Here is a 16,405-nt window from a genome sequence, read left to right as displayed (position 1 = left end):
TATCAAATACACATTTAACCGATGAAGAAGCGTATTTTTCTACATTGATGGTCTTTTTTATTTTGCTACATCAGTAGTGTTTTTGAGAGCCTCGCGAACGGCCGCAAATAACGCGATACCTGTGAAAAACAAAGTTTATTGACTAATCAAAGTGAAATTGATTTGCAAATATTTATTGAATGGTCGCTCATATAGACTTTTAAAAATATACAAAAAAAAGCACAATTAGCACATGTGTTTACGATTGTTGACTAATATGATTATCATAATGTTCAAAATGAAATTCATTACTATTGTAGTGCTTCTGATAGTTTTGACAGATTCGACTGCCATTGCAATAAGCAATCGCGAAAATTTTAATGATTTAATTCCAAATAATGATGTCGGAAGAGACGAACTGTTAAATGAACTACCAACGGAATATGATATAAATCCGAGTGAGTTAATAAATAGTGATTATGTGGATACAAATGAGCTGCCAGAGGAAACAATTGAACGGGATAATAGTTTACCTGCTGATTTGTATGAAGAAAATTCTAGAGAAAACGATAATCCACCTAGGAATCCATCAATAACGCCAACTAGAAGACCAACAGCGACAACAATTAGGAATCCAATAACCACAACAATTCGTAATCCAATAACCACAACCACAAGGAATCCAACAACGACAACAACTAAAAGACCAACAACGACAACAACCAAAAAACCAACAACGACAACCCAAAGATCAGGTGGAAGAGGTTCATCGGAAGAAAAACCTGAAAGCAAATCAGTATCAACAACGTTATCATCTACCTTATCAACTACTTCGTACATTGAAGCAGACACGACAGAAAGTTTGTTATCTACAACAACTACATCGCATCCGTTTCCATCAAGTCCGTCATATACAGCTGAATGCTTATTCGGAAAATTTAATGAAATATTAAAATGGGTTGATGCGAATGGAGTGCTGCAGAAAAATGTTATAATGGATAGTGTGGATACGCAGGATTTAGAATTTATGGATAAATCAAATGTGTCGGAAACGGAACTTGAAGATCCTATGGAGGTAATTTTAATTTAGATTAATCGTGATAAATGTTGGGTGCTTTAATGAAATGCGGAATAAATTGAGTAGGAATCATACTTGAGACTGATTTAATTCAGTAGACATAAATTGTGGCTAGGTACGTTGTATTGATATACCCTGGGTCATGTAGTCTACACGACAAAACTGATTCAATTTAGTCCTCAGATGAAGGTCTATGTGACTTAGCATTTTATTCAATTATTTGGTTAAGTCAATCCTCCAGAACGGTACAATGCGGCGAATCGCATTTTTTTGCCGATAAAAATAGGTCGAAATCAGCCGTCACGATGCTGTCAGGGCAATTTTACGTTTTATTAATAAGGTCATGTGTGGTCTCAAATTAAAACAAATTTTTCTAAAAGGCTAGTTATATTTTATTCAAATTTATTCATTACTTCTTCAATCCAGTCCAGATATTTTGTAACCTTTGTATAAACTGATGGAATTTCTGGAGCTCCACATCCAAGACCATTCGCCGTAATTCCATACAAATAACATATATTATTTTTCTCATAAAAAACAGGACCTCCTGAATCTCCTTTACATGTATCGACTCCTTTGTCACTTAAGGCACATAATTGAGAATCGATTATTTGCAATGTTTTAATAGAACTTATCTGATAGTCAGATTTGCATTTATCATGTGGATATTCACTTATCTTTCCTTTTAGAAGCCAGTCTGATAAAATCTTTCCTGTAATGAAATTTTATAAATGTTTTTAAATTTAAAACCCCAATCAATAATTATTTACTATCAGTAGAAATTGATCCAAATCCAGTAACGATGAAATCCTTTGGAGCATCTGAGTCTCTACTCGAAAGACAAATTGTTCCAACTGAGTCAGATGGACTAAAAGGCTTTTCCAACTTGATTATTGCAATGTCATTGTGTTTTCTCTGGGCACTATAGTATGGATGGATTTCAATGGCCTTAATTTTAATGTCCTGAACTTTTGACTCATCATCTTCATCATTTAGGTCTAAAGATGTCTAAATGATTAAAAATTGAATTAAAAATAGAACTCCGAATTTGATTAATTTTCAAACTTACTCTTCCCATTCGAACCATCATTGGGCGAGTTCCTTTTCTATGGACACAATGTGCAGCAGTCAATACAATATCATCAGCAATTAATGATCCACCGCACTCGAATTTGAATTTATTCAGTTTCTTTTCGTCATATCCAATGGCGACTTGGAATGGAAATTCAGCTACTCCTGCTTTTTCTCCTTTAATAATGTGCTCGTCAATTTTCACACGACTGGGGACATTTTTGCAGAGAGCATTTTGGAATTTTGTAGATGATCTACCGACTAGTGATGTTGTATTTGATTGTTGAGGATCAAATGGACAACAGATAATTTTTTTAGCTTCGTCACACTTTGTCATTTTTGATGGATCAGATATATAGATTTTGTACGCAATTGTACATTTCCTTAATTCTGTACAAATTCCTTCTTCATTAAATTTTGTTTTACATGTTACACTTTTATCCTCAGTTGGATAAACTAATTCTTCTTTTATGGTAAAGCTACTTATGAGTGGCAATATAGTCAAAATCACAATTTTATTGATGAACATATTTTTTGTTTATTTTTATTGAACTTTACACTACGGAGTTTGCGATATTAATGATGATTCTGTTGGAATTATCATCCCTTTTATATTGTCTTCTTTTCTCATCTTTAATATGATTATTGTCGCATCTTCTCACATGTACGTAAGCATTTAAAAAAATGGAATTTATGTTACTCATAAAAATTTTCTTAAAGTGTGCTGCCCTTTGATGACGATGATATCTTCTCTACGCAAACTTTCCTTTGCATGCTACAGGCGAAAACATCATCAAAATGAAGAATGGAATTAGATTTTAAGCTATAGATTCTTGAATATGAAATATAACTTCGATGGGTTGGGCATGTTATATGAAGATCTGTAGAAGCTCATTTAATGAATAAGAATGAATGAATTTTCTGTCTAACGGTTTTTTGAAATTTTAAATTCTGTTCATGAGATGTCCATCAGAATGATCTACTAAATATGGGAAAATACCACTTATATATGTATTAGTTCTTTGAACTCTGGGTCATGTTGTTTTTTGCTGACAACAATCACAATACGCAGTCGTGTTGTAAAAGTCTGATACCAATAGTCAGCTATTGTGATAAGTTAAAAAGTAGAAGCACCGACAGTTAACAAAATTAATATCAATAAGCAATAAATTTTTATAATTTTGTCTTATCTTTATTGGTAGAGCGTTGGAATACTCTCATTAGCGTTCAACAATTTAAAGCAAATCCCAGCTCATATAATTGATGCTTCATCCTATACACTTCAATACTTATCATTGACTGGAAATGATTTTTCAAATTTATGTGAGTAGATTTTAATATTTCATAAAAAATTGAATTTAATAATAGTTTATTTAAACAGCAACACCATTGAACTTGCCAAACTTGAAGGAACTAGATTTAAGGAACTGCAAATTAAAATCAATTGAAAGAGATTTGTTGGATAAACTTGAAAAATTAGAATATCTTTATCTATCAAACAATAACATTGCAAATCTTGACGATGAAGCATTTTATTTACCATCCTTAATACATTTGGACTTGTCATTTAATCAAGAAAAAACAGAAAATGGAGTATTGCCAAATCCGTTAAAAATGACACCTAAAGTCTTCAAGAAACTAATTAATTTGCAGTTTTTGGATTTTTCACATACTAAAATTGAAACTCGTGCCATTTCTGCATTGGATTCTCTTCCTTCAACCATGATCGGAATGAGTTTGTGCTACACAGAACTACAGACAACTGGAGATAATTTCTTGTCAAATTTAACACAATTGAAAATGTTAGATTTGTCCGGAAATACTCAATTAAATTTAACAAAAAGCATGTTTCACACAATATCATCGACACTTGAGCAGCTTGATGCACGTGATGCAAATATTGAGAAATTAGATTGGACAAAACCTTTAATAAATTTGCGAGTTTTAAATTTAAACGACAACAAAATCAGATATTTGGACAACAATTCATTTTCCCATATGCTGTATTTAAAGGATTTAAATCTAGAGAAAAATTCATTGGGTAACTGGTATTCTAGACTGTTTAAACAAAATCAAGAGTTAGAAACTTTAAATCTACGAGAAAATGCTATACAAAAGCTTACAGAAGATATGGCACAAGATTTACTGAGCGTACGACATCTGGCAATTGGAAAGAATAAAATTGAATGTAGTTGTAGTTTACATAATTTTATGCTTATTCTATTTGAGTCAACGAGGAATGCAAATAAGGCGGAATTACAAGACAGATTTGATTTTGACTCTACACATACAACTCCACAGACTGTATCTATTGGCATGAGAAGTAATTTGCGACCAGAATATGATATAATTTCAAGAACATATCAAAAGTTTTATAATCAAATATTGAGAAGTATTGAGGCACTTAACAGGAACAATTATATACGAAAATCAAAATTCCTTTCAGTGTCGGATGTAAAAAGGTTGAACGATTATCCATTTCATACGATTCTGTTTGATTATGACGAGAATAATGAAGATTATCAGTGCATAAATGTGACGGAAAAGCTAAACCAATCAATGCTCGACTTAATTGACTTTTGTGATGATGTAAATCCTACTGAAAGTAATCCACAGTATAGTAGCGTAAATGATATCGTCATAATAACACTCACAACTTCCTTAAGTTTAATGATAATATTCATCCTTTTATTGTTCATTATTTATTGGAAGTGGTGGTATATCCGGTACTTTTGTATTCTTTGTAAAAACTCTGCAATTTTAAGCTTCATGACTGACAATGATGACGATGGAAAGGAAACAATTGTGAGAAGAAAAAGCACATCATCAATTGATGTATTCCTGTATGATGTGTTTGTAAGCTATTCTGACTATAATCGCCCATGGGTGTTGGATGAGTTTATTCCAAATATTGAGAAAAGGGAATCCATTAATGTTTGCTTACATGAAAGAGATTTTACTGTTGGATATGGCATATTAGAGAATATAATTTCATGTATGGATAGATCAAGATGTCTTCTACTGCTCATATCCGAAAAATTCTTAGAAAGTCAATGGTGCCAGTTTGAAATGAATTTAGCACAACATCGACTGCTTGAGACGCGGAAGGAGAAATTAATTGTTGTTCTACTTGAGGATATTCAAGTGAAAGATCAACCAAAGACATTGAGGTACTTAATGAGAACTAAAACATACATAAAATGGCCACAAAATGGCTCAAATGACGAGAAGCAACTGTTTTGGAAGCGATTGAAAAAATCAATAATATCAACAAAATGGGAACATGAGAATTATGGAAGCACGGCATGATTGTCATACTTAGTCATACATCTCACATCCTTTTGTACAAAAAAATTTGATAATTAATAGAACTAACAAAATATTTAGCATCAATCACAAGTGATATTTGATTTAATTTATATTAATTTTTAAGTTCATAACTCTTACTTTTTAATAATAACAAACTATTTATATAGTCCAACATTCTTATACTTAATGATTTGTTTCTGGATGACGTGTGGTTGTCCTTGATGTGCTGTGTAAAGAGAGAACGGATATAAATAAGTTAAGATAACTATTGATATTTACTAACTTAGTCTTAATCTATTAATGTATAGGAACTATTTATACAGAATAAAAATAAAAAGTTCAGTGCTTAATTAAATCATTTTGTGGAAATTCTTAAATGCAGTTTAATCCATTCCCGGAAAAACCGTCAAACTACATGCGTAAAAGGCAACAAAAGAATTTTGGATCAATTATTTATTTAAATGATCTCGTGGGCAAAGTAATCAAATTTTCATTAGCGCCTTTTATAAATATATTTTGCAGACACGATTTCTCACTTGAGACTGACTTATGGCTTGATGAATCATCTTGAATAGCTGATCAATGGAATGATGGAATTTCTTTTAATGTTCTAAGAAAGGCTTGAAAGTGATAACTGGTTAAAAATTGTGACTTTTTAATTTAAACTGGTAAGATTTGTATTTTTATAAATTTGTTACACTACTAATTAGTATCAAACAATCAGTGCTGCCCAAACATTTTTGAGCTACGGTCGATCTTATCTACGTGGTAAGATTTGATCAAATTCGCAGACGGCTCATCGTATTTCCAAATATTTTGCGCATAATTTGAACATTATTAAGTCAAATTGACACCTTTTTGTTGCAATCAAAGCTTTATATAGATCCCATAGTCGACTAGGATTTTATATGGAGCCGAGTCTACTCAAACCAATTTTCCAAACCAAAATAGAACCGATTTTGAGCTTTTACTTTACAAAAGAAACATAAAGAGTTCAAAGTTTGCTTGTCGTGAACATATAATGAATATAAAAAATATACTCGAATGAATCAGCAAATCAGACTCGCAAACATAATTATAGGATGTTAAATTAGTAGATTCAGAGATCTATCAAGGACGATTTTTTAAAATTCTTACCGTATCCAATGTTTTTAACAATATATACTGGTTGCACTGGCCTCTGAGTTGGATATTCGTATCCTTGAAACACAAAAAAGTACGGAGTGTCATCTTTGTGCTTCTTATGACCTTCAACCTCCTGTCCACAGAATATCACCATGATAGATATAGAAACAAAGATGAAAAACATTGAGACCTTAGTCTGTGGAAATGAAGAAGTAAAATCAAAAATTGAAGGAATAAAAAATTAAAATCTCTTACTTGATGCATCTTAAAACTGATCTTCTTCACAGACAAATACACAAATAACTGATTAACAGTTGCATTGCATCACTTCCATTTATAATAAAATCCAGTATGTGAAAAATTTCACGAATATTCCGTAAAGAAATATGCAAATAAGTAAATTAATTAAAACCAATTTTGAGATTATCTTTTTGTGTGAATTTATACATTTATAGAATCATCTTCTCTTGATTAATCATTTTTTTAAAAACAAAGAAAGTTCAAACAATTTTTTTTCGATATAGAACATTTAAAAAATCTATTCACAAAGGTATGTTCTTTAATTACATTTATCTATCCTCCACTATTCTACCGATTAAATTCTCTATACTAAATCCTTTCGTATTTCCATATTTTCCCTTTTTCTTATCACTTAAATTTAATAAATTATGTTCCGTAAAGGAATCGTGAAAAAACTCATTGTCATCATCATCCGTCGCGTAAACGGATCGTTTGACTTTACTGTCTTTTGTACCACTGATTGTTTGTTCTGTATCGGAATCAATTTTAATGTCATTTGATATTATTTTATCATCTACATTATTTTGGTTGGCATCACTTTGAAGGAATTGCGGTAATGGCGAGTTTGAGTCATTTCCAGACGTAATTAATTGCTCGATATGATTAGATTTGAGCATCATTGTATTTTTCATGATTTTATTCCATTCCTCACTTTTAATTGTTGTTGAATCACTTAAATTATGATAATTTAATTGTTTTACATCACTCATGTGCTGATCATTATCGGAATCTGTTTCGACGTCAATATTATCATTATTAAAATCTTCATCTTCATAAGAATTATTTATCGCTGTTGTTGTCGTTGATGCACTATTAAAACTATTTTGTTGTGTGTGCTGCATATCATTATTATTAAACTTTCCACTTGCCACATTATTATTAGCACTAAATAGTTCATTTTTAATTGATTCAATTGTTGCACTATCAAAATATTCTTTTTTATGACTTGATACTTTCCGATCATCAATGTCACTCGATTGCATCACTGAATGATTAGTTCCGCGAAAATTTATGAAACTAAATGGTACACAATTTGAATTAAATGAGTTTTGATGATGTGCCATTGGTGGATGTGTTGCCGACGGATGATGATGCATATTGGGTGGAAATTGAATTGAGGGAATAACAGGAACTGGTTTTCTTATCCAAAATGGATGAAATGGTCCAAACATGTTTGTAAATGGAAGATTGGGGTGTAGTTGTACTCGTTTGTAGCGTTTTCTTCGTCGTAGGAAGCTTCCGTTGTCGAACATATCTTCGGCGAGTGGATCGAGTGTCCAGAAGTTTCCTTTGCCTGGATTTCCTGGCTCTCGGGGTACTTTGATGAAGCAATCGTTTAAACTAAATATTTTGGGGATGGAAATGAAATAGTTTAGTGATGGTTTTTTGTAAGTTAGTTCAGTTATGACTAAGGGTAAGGAACAGAGTAATCAATGGATTTTGAATTGTTCCTTACCCTTGATTCAATAATTAAGGGATGGGAAATCTAATGCTGTTCGCCATATTCGTTTTGCGATTTTTGAAAAAAAAAAACAGCCAATGCTTACCTTAGATTATGTCTGATTGAATTCTGCCAGGCTGGGAATTTTTCCTTATAGTATGGAAATCTGTGGAATCAAAAAAAAAGTTTTTTTTTTTAAAAATTATACAAAATTGGTTTAAATAACATTAAATGGGAATCGAACCCATGCCTTGCAAGCTTAGTTTGCTTACTCTCATCACTGAGATGTTTAAGGACAACAATAACTTTAACAAAATGCCAATAATAACAATTTTCATGCTCTTTTTTGCCGACGATGTGGTTGTTAATTTAAAATCATTCGACAAATGTGAATGAATCCAATTTAACTCAACAAAGTCTATCCCGTAAATCCACTTACCGGTTCATTATAAATTCACATATTCCACTTAAAGTTAACTTTTTCTGCGGTGATTGAAGGATTGCCATTGTTACTGAATTTGCATAAATTAAAATATTGAAAATTAATTAATCACTGAGACAGTAAATTTCATCTCTAGATAAAAGAGATAGAAGAAATATAATTACTTAGTGCTATGTATGAATACGGTGGCTTTACTGTCGATGAAGTCGGTGAAGCATCTCTTTGCTTATCCAAACGTTTCTCATCATTCTTTGTTTGCTCATTACTTTTTCCATTATTATTCGTTAAATTATTATTGTTATTTTTACATGGCAATGGAGATGCTGATTGTGCATTGTGAAAATCCACAGAACTTAATGATGGATGCATTTTTTTACTATTACTTCCTTTTTCTGTCCTTTTGTACAATTATTATTATTTTTTGAAAAAAAAAAATCTCACTTGAGATTTTCTTTATCTCCACTTCCGCTATTTCCACACTTAACTCTATCGCTTCTCGATTTCAACTGACAGCATTTTATCTTTGTTACAAAAATATTTGTCGATGTCCTTGTTACAACGAACGCCAAAAAATAAAAACAAGAAAGGAATACAAAAAAATTATGTCTAATTTCCCAAAAATCTTGTAACTGAATGGCAATAGCACGAAAATTTTGTGCCTTTGTATGACAAAAAAAAATATGTAAAAAAAAATTTTTAAAGATACGCTTTTATTTAGGTGCAATGAAAAGTAGAAAATAATATTTAGATTCCAGTCTCAAATTTAAAAGAGACAAACTTTTAAAATTCGATAAAGAAAATTATAATAAAAGCGTGGGCGAATCTACAAAAGCCATTATCAAAGCCCACGCTTTTATTATAATTTTCTTTATCGAATTTTAAAAGTTTGTCTCTTTTAAATTTGAGACTGGAATCTAAATATTATTTTCTACTTTTCATTGCACCTAAATAAAAGCGTATCTTTAAAAATTTTTTTTTACATATTTTTATTTTTTACTTTTTAGTTTTCTTTATCAGAAATTGTTAGCATCCGAACTATCACTACTGAAGACTAAAAATTGATTTTAAAGGACAATTTCAACTTTAATTCGAAATGAATTTGATCCTAAATAGAACAGAGTACACACATTTTAAAAAATTTCGATTTTGTGTTCCCTGAAGATAAATTTATAATTTAAAACACCCCAAAAACTAGGGTTTGTTATTATAAAATCGTCAACTTTCAATTTTCACGAATTTCTTTTTGATTTTTATTAAGAATGGTTTATGAAAGATTTAGTTGAAATTTCAGATCAATCGGATAATAAATGTGGTCAATATGTCGAAAATTCCTTTAATTTTGAGTAAAAAAACTAGTTTTTTGGCTCTAACTACTACGAAATTTTGAAATTTTGCAAAGTTCTTTTTACTATAATACAGAGAAATCTAAGGTATACTTTCATGCCAAATTTCAGCTCTCCAGCTTCCATGAAAGTAGAAATATATCAAGAAATCGTAGATTTTGGCCTTAAAAAACTAGTTTTTTGGCCCTAACTTTAGCAAAGTTTAATTTTTTTCAAAAATCTTATTAATGTGTTCTAAATTAGCCTATAATACACCACTATGCCAAATTTCAGCCTTTAAAGTTAAGTAGAAGTGGTCGAAGTAGGTACTTGAAAATTTGAAAGTCTTAAACAGAGCAACCTAAATAAAAGCGTATAACAACAAATTCCATTCTTGTTGTTGTTAGCTGTATATTATGATACACATCCAGATTCACGAAACGATATTTCCACCATGGTACAGCACGAGATGAGGATTGAAGGGAGAACGAAAATATTTCGCACACACACACACACAAACTTTATTTTTTTTTGCTATCTTTGCATCCTTCTCGTGTTGTTGCTATTGCTATTTTTGAAATTTTATACAATATCCATAGTACATAGTGTCGTAGAGTGAGTTGAGCTTCACTCTGTTATTGTTGTGTGTATACTTTATTTTGATAAAACATTTATTTTAAGAGAAACCACGCCAATGAAAACATTACAAATTTGTGATCTGATTGTACTGACTAGAATGAGATGGATAGAGATGATATAGCATAGGGATGAATAGGATGGGTTGACTATGATGATGCTATGTGTGTATTTGTGACTCGCACTGTTATTTTGTTATTTTATTTCTCATTTTGTCAGTGCCACAACCAAAAGATCTGTTTCTTGGCTTGATACACTCGGATGTAAATGAGGAAAAATTTTCGGCAGCTGCAAATTGAAAATGGATGCTAATATAAAAAAGTTATATTGGAGCTATGTGGATTAATATTGCTCTCGATGTGCTGAATGTGCGCACAATTATTGCCATGAAATATTTTTTACCATCAAAATATTTATCCACAACTTGTGCCATATTTATTATTGCATGCTCTCATGCTTGTTGTTTTATGCATTTAAATGAGAAAAAATACTGAAATGTTCAAGTACATAATTGACATTTTTAAAATGACTTTTTGGTTTCTGTTTGGATATGAATACAACTTTTGCTGCCTTTGTTTCATCTCTCGGAAAAACTGATATTGTTATAAAATTTTTGAAAATATTTTTATGCATGCGTGATTCATATCTCAATGTAAAAAGTAAAATGTGAATTTTGACGGATTTTCGCCCTAAAAAGGATGAAACATGATGCTGACTTAACTTCATATAATACAATGTATGAGCTTCGGGTCCAATTCGATCACAGATTTGATCCCAGGAAATGGTAATTTCTAGTCATATTCGACAGCTTTTTAGCTATTCTAACAATTTTAATCAGTTTGTGTGATACTAAAGTCACTAATATTGAAAATTTTTGGATCTAAAATCTAAGATATTTGACAAAAATGAGAATATGAACTGAATACGCCTTAAAAAGAGCTGGAGCCTTGTCTATAGTACTTATAAACATCAGTGGCATATACTGCATTAAGTCTCAAATGCTGCGTGAATGATGTTCGGAATAAAATATACTTTTCCGTAGCATAGACCGAGTGAGAATTGAACCTACACTCTCTTGATTACAAGTCATGTTCTCTTTCCTACTGAGCTGCCGTGGGGTTGTTACGGAGCGTGACACAATACTCACTTAACTCACTTTAACATTTTTTGCAAATTTATCATTGCTGATATAAGAACCGATTTACCTGCGATATGAATCTAAAACGTCAATTTTGAATCAATTCACATTAATCTTTTGGTGGTAATATTAAGTATTTCTGGTACTTCTCTCTAAAAATTGAATGACATAACAGGGATTCTAGGAATGGTCCTTTAAATGAATCTGTTTTGTTCTAATAGTTCCTAAGCCAGAGAATGCCAACATCAATCCCAATAAATCATCAAATTTACCAACAATAAACCACAAAATTTATTTGCAATCAGATTTCAAAATATTTTCTACCAAAAAATAAATTGATCCGAGTTCGATAAAAGTCAACAATCATTATGTGCCAAGGATAATAAACAAATGGGCAAATTTCCAAAAGTTTATATTAAACAAATAGGGATGGAAATGAAAATTATTATTACTTTTTATTAAAAATCTTCATCTTTAAGCATTATAAAGCACAATATAAATTCCACCTTATTTCACTTCCACCCCTGCAATCGACTACTTATAATTCCACCTCAATACCATTCATAAACAATTGAATGTGAAAAAAAGCAATAAATTTTTATTACTCCTTCTTAATCCTTTCATTATTAACTTATATCGCTCGTTTATTGTTATGATGGTTTCGAGTGAGACAATTGCACAGCATAGCATAGCTCTATCCGGTGAGGGAACGATAATGTTTGTAATGTATTGCAAGTAGTAAGGAGGGGTGACATTAAATTCATGTGACAAATGATTTAATTTTATTTCTGCATGATTTAATTTTGTAGCTTGATTCCCGTATATTTTATTCCACATTACTATCCGAAAGGTACTCGCTGTGATGAATATTTTTGTGTTTGTTTCCATATGTTACGGATAACAATTATCTGATGCTACTGCAAAAAAATAAGTATGGAATATAAACGTTTGGTAAATTAATCATTCATGAGCATTTATACTTATTGTTTGTTTGTTATTTCGATATAGCAACAGCACTCATATAAAAACGAGATAATCCTTCTTAATGACTTGGATAATTAATTCTGGGATCCTTTGTTGTGAGCTGAAAAGACACCCAATAAATTTAAAAATATTATGATTTCAATGATATTTTTATTGCATGAATGCACGCTCACAAATGGCTTAGGATTAAGTAAGTGGAAGCTATTCAACACTGACATATTTCCAGCAGAGAGATCCTTAAACAATTTTCTTCTCATTCATGATACCTTTCTATAATTTTATACTTTTCATTTCTTCGTTTGTTTCTGGTCCTTAAAATTTAGCAATTGAGTGTGATGGATGTCACTTTGTAGGTCTTTTGTGTCTGTCATCATGTATTACTTCATAGTGTTGACGGCCAAAAGCCAATATTAGGTGAAAGTGCCCTGATGTCAACGTGGTTGCTATTTTTAAACTAAATTGGCTGCCACGAATGGAATTTTCTACAATATGCTGATCAGAACAATAACAAAGCTGAATGTTAAGGAACTAATTGTGTGAAACAGCATTTAGGTGCCTCTGTAGAGCAATCAGCAGGCTCGACTCAAGTTTGATGCGTTCAAATCTTTATTAAAAATGTTTATTCAGAATATAAGCGAAGTTTAGAGCGCTTCGCAGCAAATGACTGTTTAACGAGAGTTTAGGCGCGCCAGACCACTGCACTCAGTGGACCTATATTTTATAGTGAGATTAGAACCACTCGTTTGAAGACGCTATTATCAGCTTGTTGTCCGTATACCACAAAGTGTGATTGTGAGCTGCGTTTCCACTGCATATAATTCGAAAAAGGACAAATTAAACGATTCTCCTGTTCAGACTCGAACCCATGACTGCTTGGACGGTAGTACAATAATTAGGTGTCTTAGTACAAAACCACTCGACTCACGTGACATTCAACTATTATTTCATGAATGAAATACAATTATCCTGCAGTTCATAAGACATTAATATGGACACTTCAAACCTTAAATATGCGTTCTAAAACCAAACAGATCACTTGAGTGTGACTTACTTCCAACTCGATCCTTTCAGTCTCATGATGTAAAAAATAAATTCTTTATTTAACTTATAAACTTTTAGTATGAAAGAGTTTTTTATTTCTGCTTCTGCTGCTTCACTCGAGATCCTTTTTTTTCATCATTTTCTATTTGTTTTCTTACTCTTTTTCATTCTTTGTAATAATTTTTTAATGAAGAAAAAGCTTGGAAAGAAAAAGTTTTTCTATTCATTTCATTTCAACTCCTTCTGTTGTCTTTACTTCTTTTTGGTGGAACTAAAAAATGAATTTTTTTCCCCGTTCATGCAAATATTTTTCTTTCGATAGAAAACTTTTATGTAACTGCTGAAAAAAAAGGAAAAAATCCTCATTCTGTGTAAATAAAAGTTGCTCATATTGAAAATTGTTATTTAATGGATGATAATGGTACTCTTGTGTGCTGCTCAAATGCTGAATGAAATATAAATTATTATTGTTGTAAGTCGTTCCTTATTGTTCATTTTTATCAATGAAACTCGAGTGTTTAATTTATTCATTCACATGCGAACATTAAATACACTCTTCAAATATGGATATAAAAATTTTTAGTCAGGCTTACTTACGGGCAGAACATTTTTGTATTTTAATCACCCCTTCTTAATTCTTGTGTATTTTTATTCATTTTGTACGAATAGCAAACAATTAAAATGCGATTTTACTTCCCCGGGATTTTAATCCTCTCTTTTTCTATTGACGGGAGTGATGTTTTGATGAGGAAATGTTTAGAGGATGTTGTGAATTTTACTTGCTGTATCTAAATTCTATGTACAATAAGATTTAATTTAGCATGGCTTTTTATAGAAGGTTTTTTTGTGGTAAAATTGAAGCTTGGGTAATTTTGAATAGTTATCAGCTTAGTCAAGCATATAAATGCACAGTTTGGAGATTCATGTTTTGTATTTCTTGCGTATTAACAGCTAATTTTGCTGAACAAATCTATATTATGACTGTAATGTCGTGAACATTTAGAAAATCCCAGGAAAGAGATTATTGAGGTGGGAATCGAACTCTTATCTTGAGAATTCTAGATTTAATGTCTGTTTTCTAGCTACTCGACCACAGAGACTTAACTTTCTCAATGGCGTAATTGCCAATTTATGACTTGATCCCCAAGATTCAACTCTACTTTAAAACCACAATGAAGTTAGTCCATTTCATCTGCAATCAACTTAAAAATTCAGTATCCATTACACTAACAGTTATATCTACTATATTCCACAAGGTACCCGATCGGCACAAACTAATCATGCCAAGTAATTGGCTGCCAAATGGAATCAAAAAACCAATTTTCATGTTAAATCCCAAATGGATGGCATATTGCCGTCATTTAGTTGCCATGAAAACTTGTGCCTATCGGGTTAAAGTCTATGCCTTCCCATAAAATCTCATCAGTTACAAAATCTTCTCACATTTACTTCAATTGTCATCCATTCAAATAACCTAAATTGCTCATTTTCGTTCGGATAATAATGCCATCTGTAAATATTTATAGAAAAAAAATGGATACAAATTGAAATCTCATGTACCTTTCGCTTAATAGACAGCACACAGCAAACAACAGTGGAAAAAAAAGTTTGTGAACAATTGCATAATCCTCATGATCAATATCATATGGTCGTCTTCTCATCTTCAGGCATAAATAGAATCATCACTGCAATCCCTTTAAATTACAGGGAAAAAAGATTTCATTTGTCAACATTGAGAGGACATAAAAGGAATTGGAAATAAAAAAAAAGAATTTTTGTTTGCTGAAAGTTTTTAAAACATTATTGAAGGATAGGAAAGAAGATTTTAAAGCAAAACAAAGTTACTTTGTAGGATGTCAACCCTTATTTTTGTAACAGATTATCAAGGATGTATAAATTTTAAGGTTTTATGAATTTATGGTGATATTTTTAATTTTGTTATGCTCATTTTTTGGATGATTTATTGACTGATTATGAAGTTTATTCTTTTTATGTTTAAATGCTTAAATTGTACAAATAAGCACGGATTATATTTGGTAAAATTGGAACTGATGTTGATATTTTCACTATGTATTATAAGTCCATAATGTTCATAGAATCGAATTTTAGGATTTTAGTGAACCTTATTTAATATTTGGAGAAAGTGAAGGTCTAAGTCAGTATCGTCCTAACTTTTTTGCGTCGCAGCTCACCTTGGTGAGTAAGCCTCGGCACACAATCTGAACAACACTGGCGAAAGCCATGAATTGTGTCTTTGACATGAGCTCCGTGTAGTCATATTGTTTTTGGTGATTCGAAGTGCCTCGGTAGTACAATGGTATAGTACTTCGGTAGCTAATTATTGCAACACTGGCGCAACGATCATGAGTTCGAGGCACGGTAGGAGATCATTTTCAATCGTTCTTTTTGGAATCATACCCGATTGTCACAAATTATGTATGACAACCAAAGTGCCAGTCATATGGCGTTCAAGTGGCAATTTTCAAGATGATTGCCACAAAATGCTACTTTGGATGCTATGTGCTGTGAAAAAAATTGT

General features: G+C 31.5%; 3 protein-coding genes across 3 annotated transcripts; 1 reads left to right on the top strand and 2 right to left on the bottom strand.

Moving 5' to 3' along the window:
• The first annotated feature begins 67 nt into the window (after positions 1-67).
• On the top strand, positions 68-5,795 carry LOC139091488 (toll-like receptor 2 type-2). The gene is made up of 3 exons (XM_070641618.1): positions 68-1,054; positions 3,331-3,451; positions 3,510-5,795. The coding sequence occupies exons 1-3, from the start codon at positions 233-235 to the stop codon at positions 5,435-5,437; spliced, it is 2,871 nt and encodes a 956-aa protein (XP_070497719.1). The 5' UTR covers positions 68-232; the 3' UTR covers positions 5,438-5,795.
• LOC139091249 (venom protease-like) lies at positions 1,448-2,657 on the bottom strand. The gene is made up of 3 exons (XM_070641232.1): positions 2,127-2,657; positions 1,828-2,065; positions 1,448-1,769 (listed from the first exon to the last, which is right to left on the bottom strand). Exons 1-3 carry the CDS (start codon positions 2,655-2,657, stop codon positions 1,450-1,452), a joined length of 1,089 nt encoding a protein of 362 aa, XP_070497333.1. The 3' UTR covers positions 1,448-1,449.
• Positions 5,796-7,131: 1,336 nt separating the features above from the next.
• Positions 7,132-9,354, bottom strand: LOC139091490 (forkhead box protein D5-C-like). Its single transcript, XM_070641620.1, has 4 exons — positions 8,910-9,354; positions 8,743-8,815; positions 8,410-8,469; positions 7,132-8,203 (listed from the first exon to the last, which is right to left on the bottom strand). Exons 1-4 carry the CDS (start codon positions 9,112-9,114, stop codon positions 7,132-7,134), a joined length of 1,410 nt encoding a protein of 469 aa, XP_070497721.1. The 5' UTR covers positions 9,115-9,354.
• Between the last annotated feature and the right edge of the window lie 7,051 nt (positions 9,355-16,405).

This window comes from Chironomus tepperi, unplaced genomic scaffold (genome assembly GCF_022539635.2).
Source record: "Chironomus tepperi strain 1889 unplaced genomic scaffold, CSIRO-AGI_Ctep_v1 contig_244, whole genome shotgun sequence".
Taxonomy (NCBI): Eukaryota; Metazoa; Arthropoda; class Insecta; order Diptera; family Chironomidae; genus Chironomus; species Chironomus tepperi.
This window is presented reverse-complemented; position numbering and strand designations above follow the sequence as displayed.

Bases quoted from the DNA above. Each gene is read 5' to 3' on its own strand.
- LOC139091488 (XM_070641618.1), top strand. From the start codon at position 233: ATGTGTTTACGATTGTTGACTAATATGATTATCATAATGTTCAAAATG. The intron at 1,055-3,330 runs GTAATTTTAATT...CTTTATTGGTAG, and splicing joins AACTTGAAGATCCTATGGAG to AGCGTTGGAATACTCTCATT. The intron at 3,452-3,509 runs GTGAGTAGATTT...TTATTTAAACAG, and splicing joins AAATGATTTTTCAAATTTAT to CAACACCATTGAACTTGCCA.
- LOC139091249 (XM_070641232.1), bottom strand. From the start codon at position 2,657: ATGTTCATCAATAAAATTGTGATTTTGACTATATTGCCACTCATAAGT. The intron at 2,066-2,126 runs GTAAGTTTGAAA...TTAATCATTTAG, and splicing joins TGATGGTTCGAATGGGAAGA to ACATCTTTAGACCTAAATGA. The intron at 1,770-1,827 runs GTAAATAATTAT...ATTTCATTACAG, and splicing joins TGGATCAATTTCTACTGATA to GAAAGATTTTATCAGACTGG.
- LOC139091490 (XM_070641620.1), bottom strand. From the start codon at position 9,114: ATGCATCCATCATTAAGTTCTGTGGATTTTCACAATGCACAATCAGCA. The intron at 8,816-8,909 runs GTAATTATATTT...ATGCAAATTCAG, and splicing joins GTATTCATACATAGCACTAA to TAACAATGGCAATCCTTCAA. The intron at 8,470-8,742 runs GTAAGTGGATTT...TTGATTCCACAG, and splicing joins TGTGAATTTATAATGAACCG to ATTTCCATACTATAAGGAAA.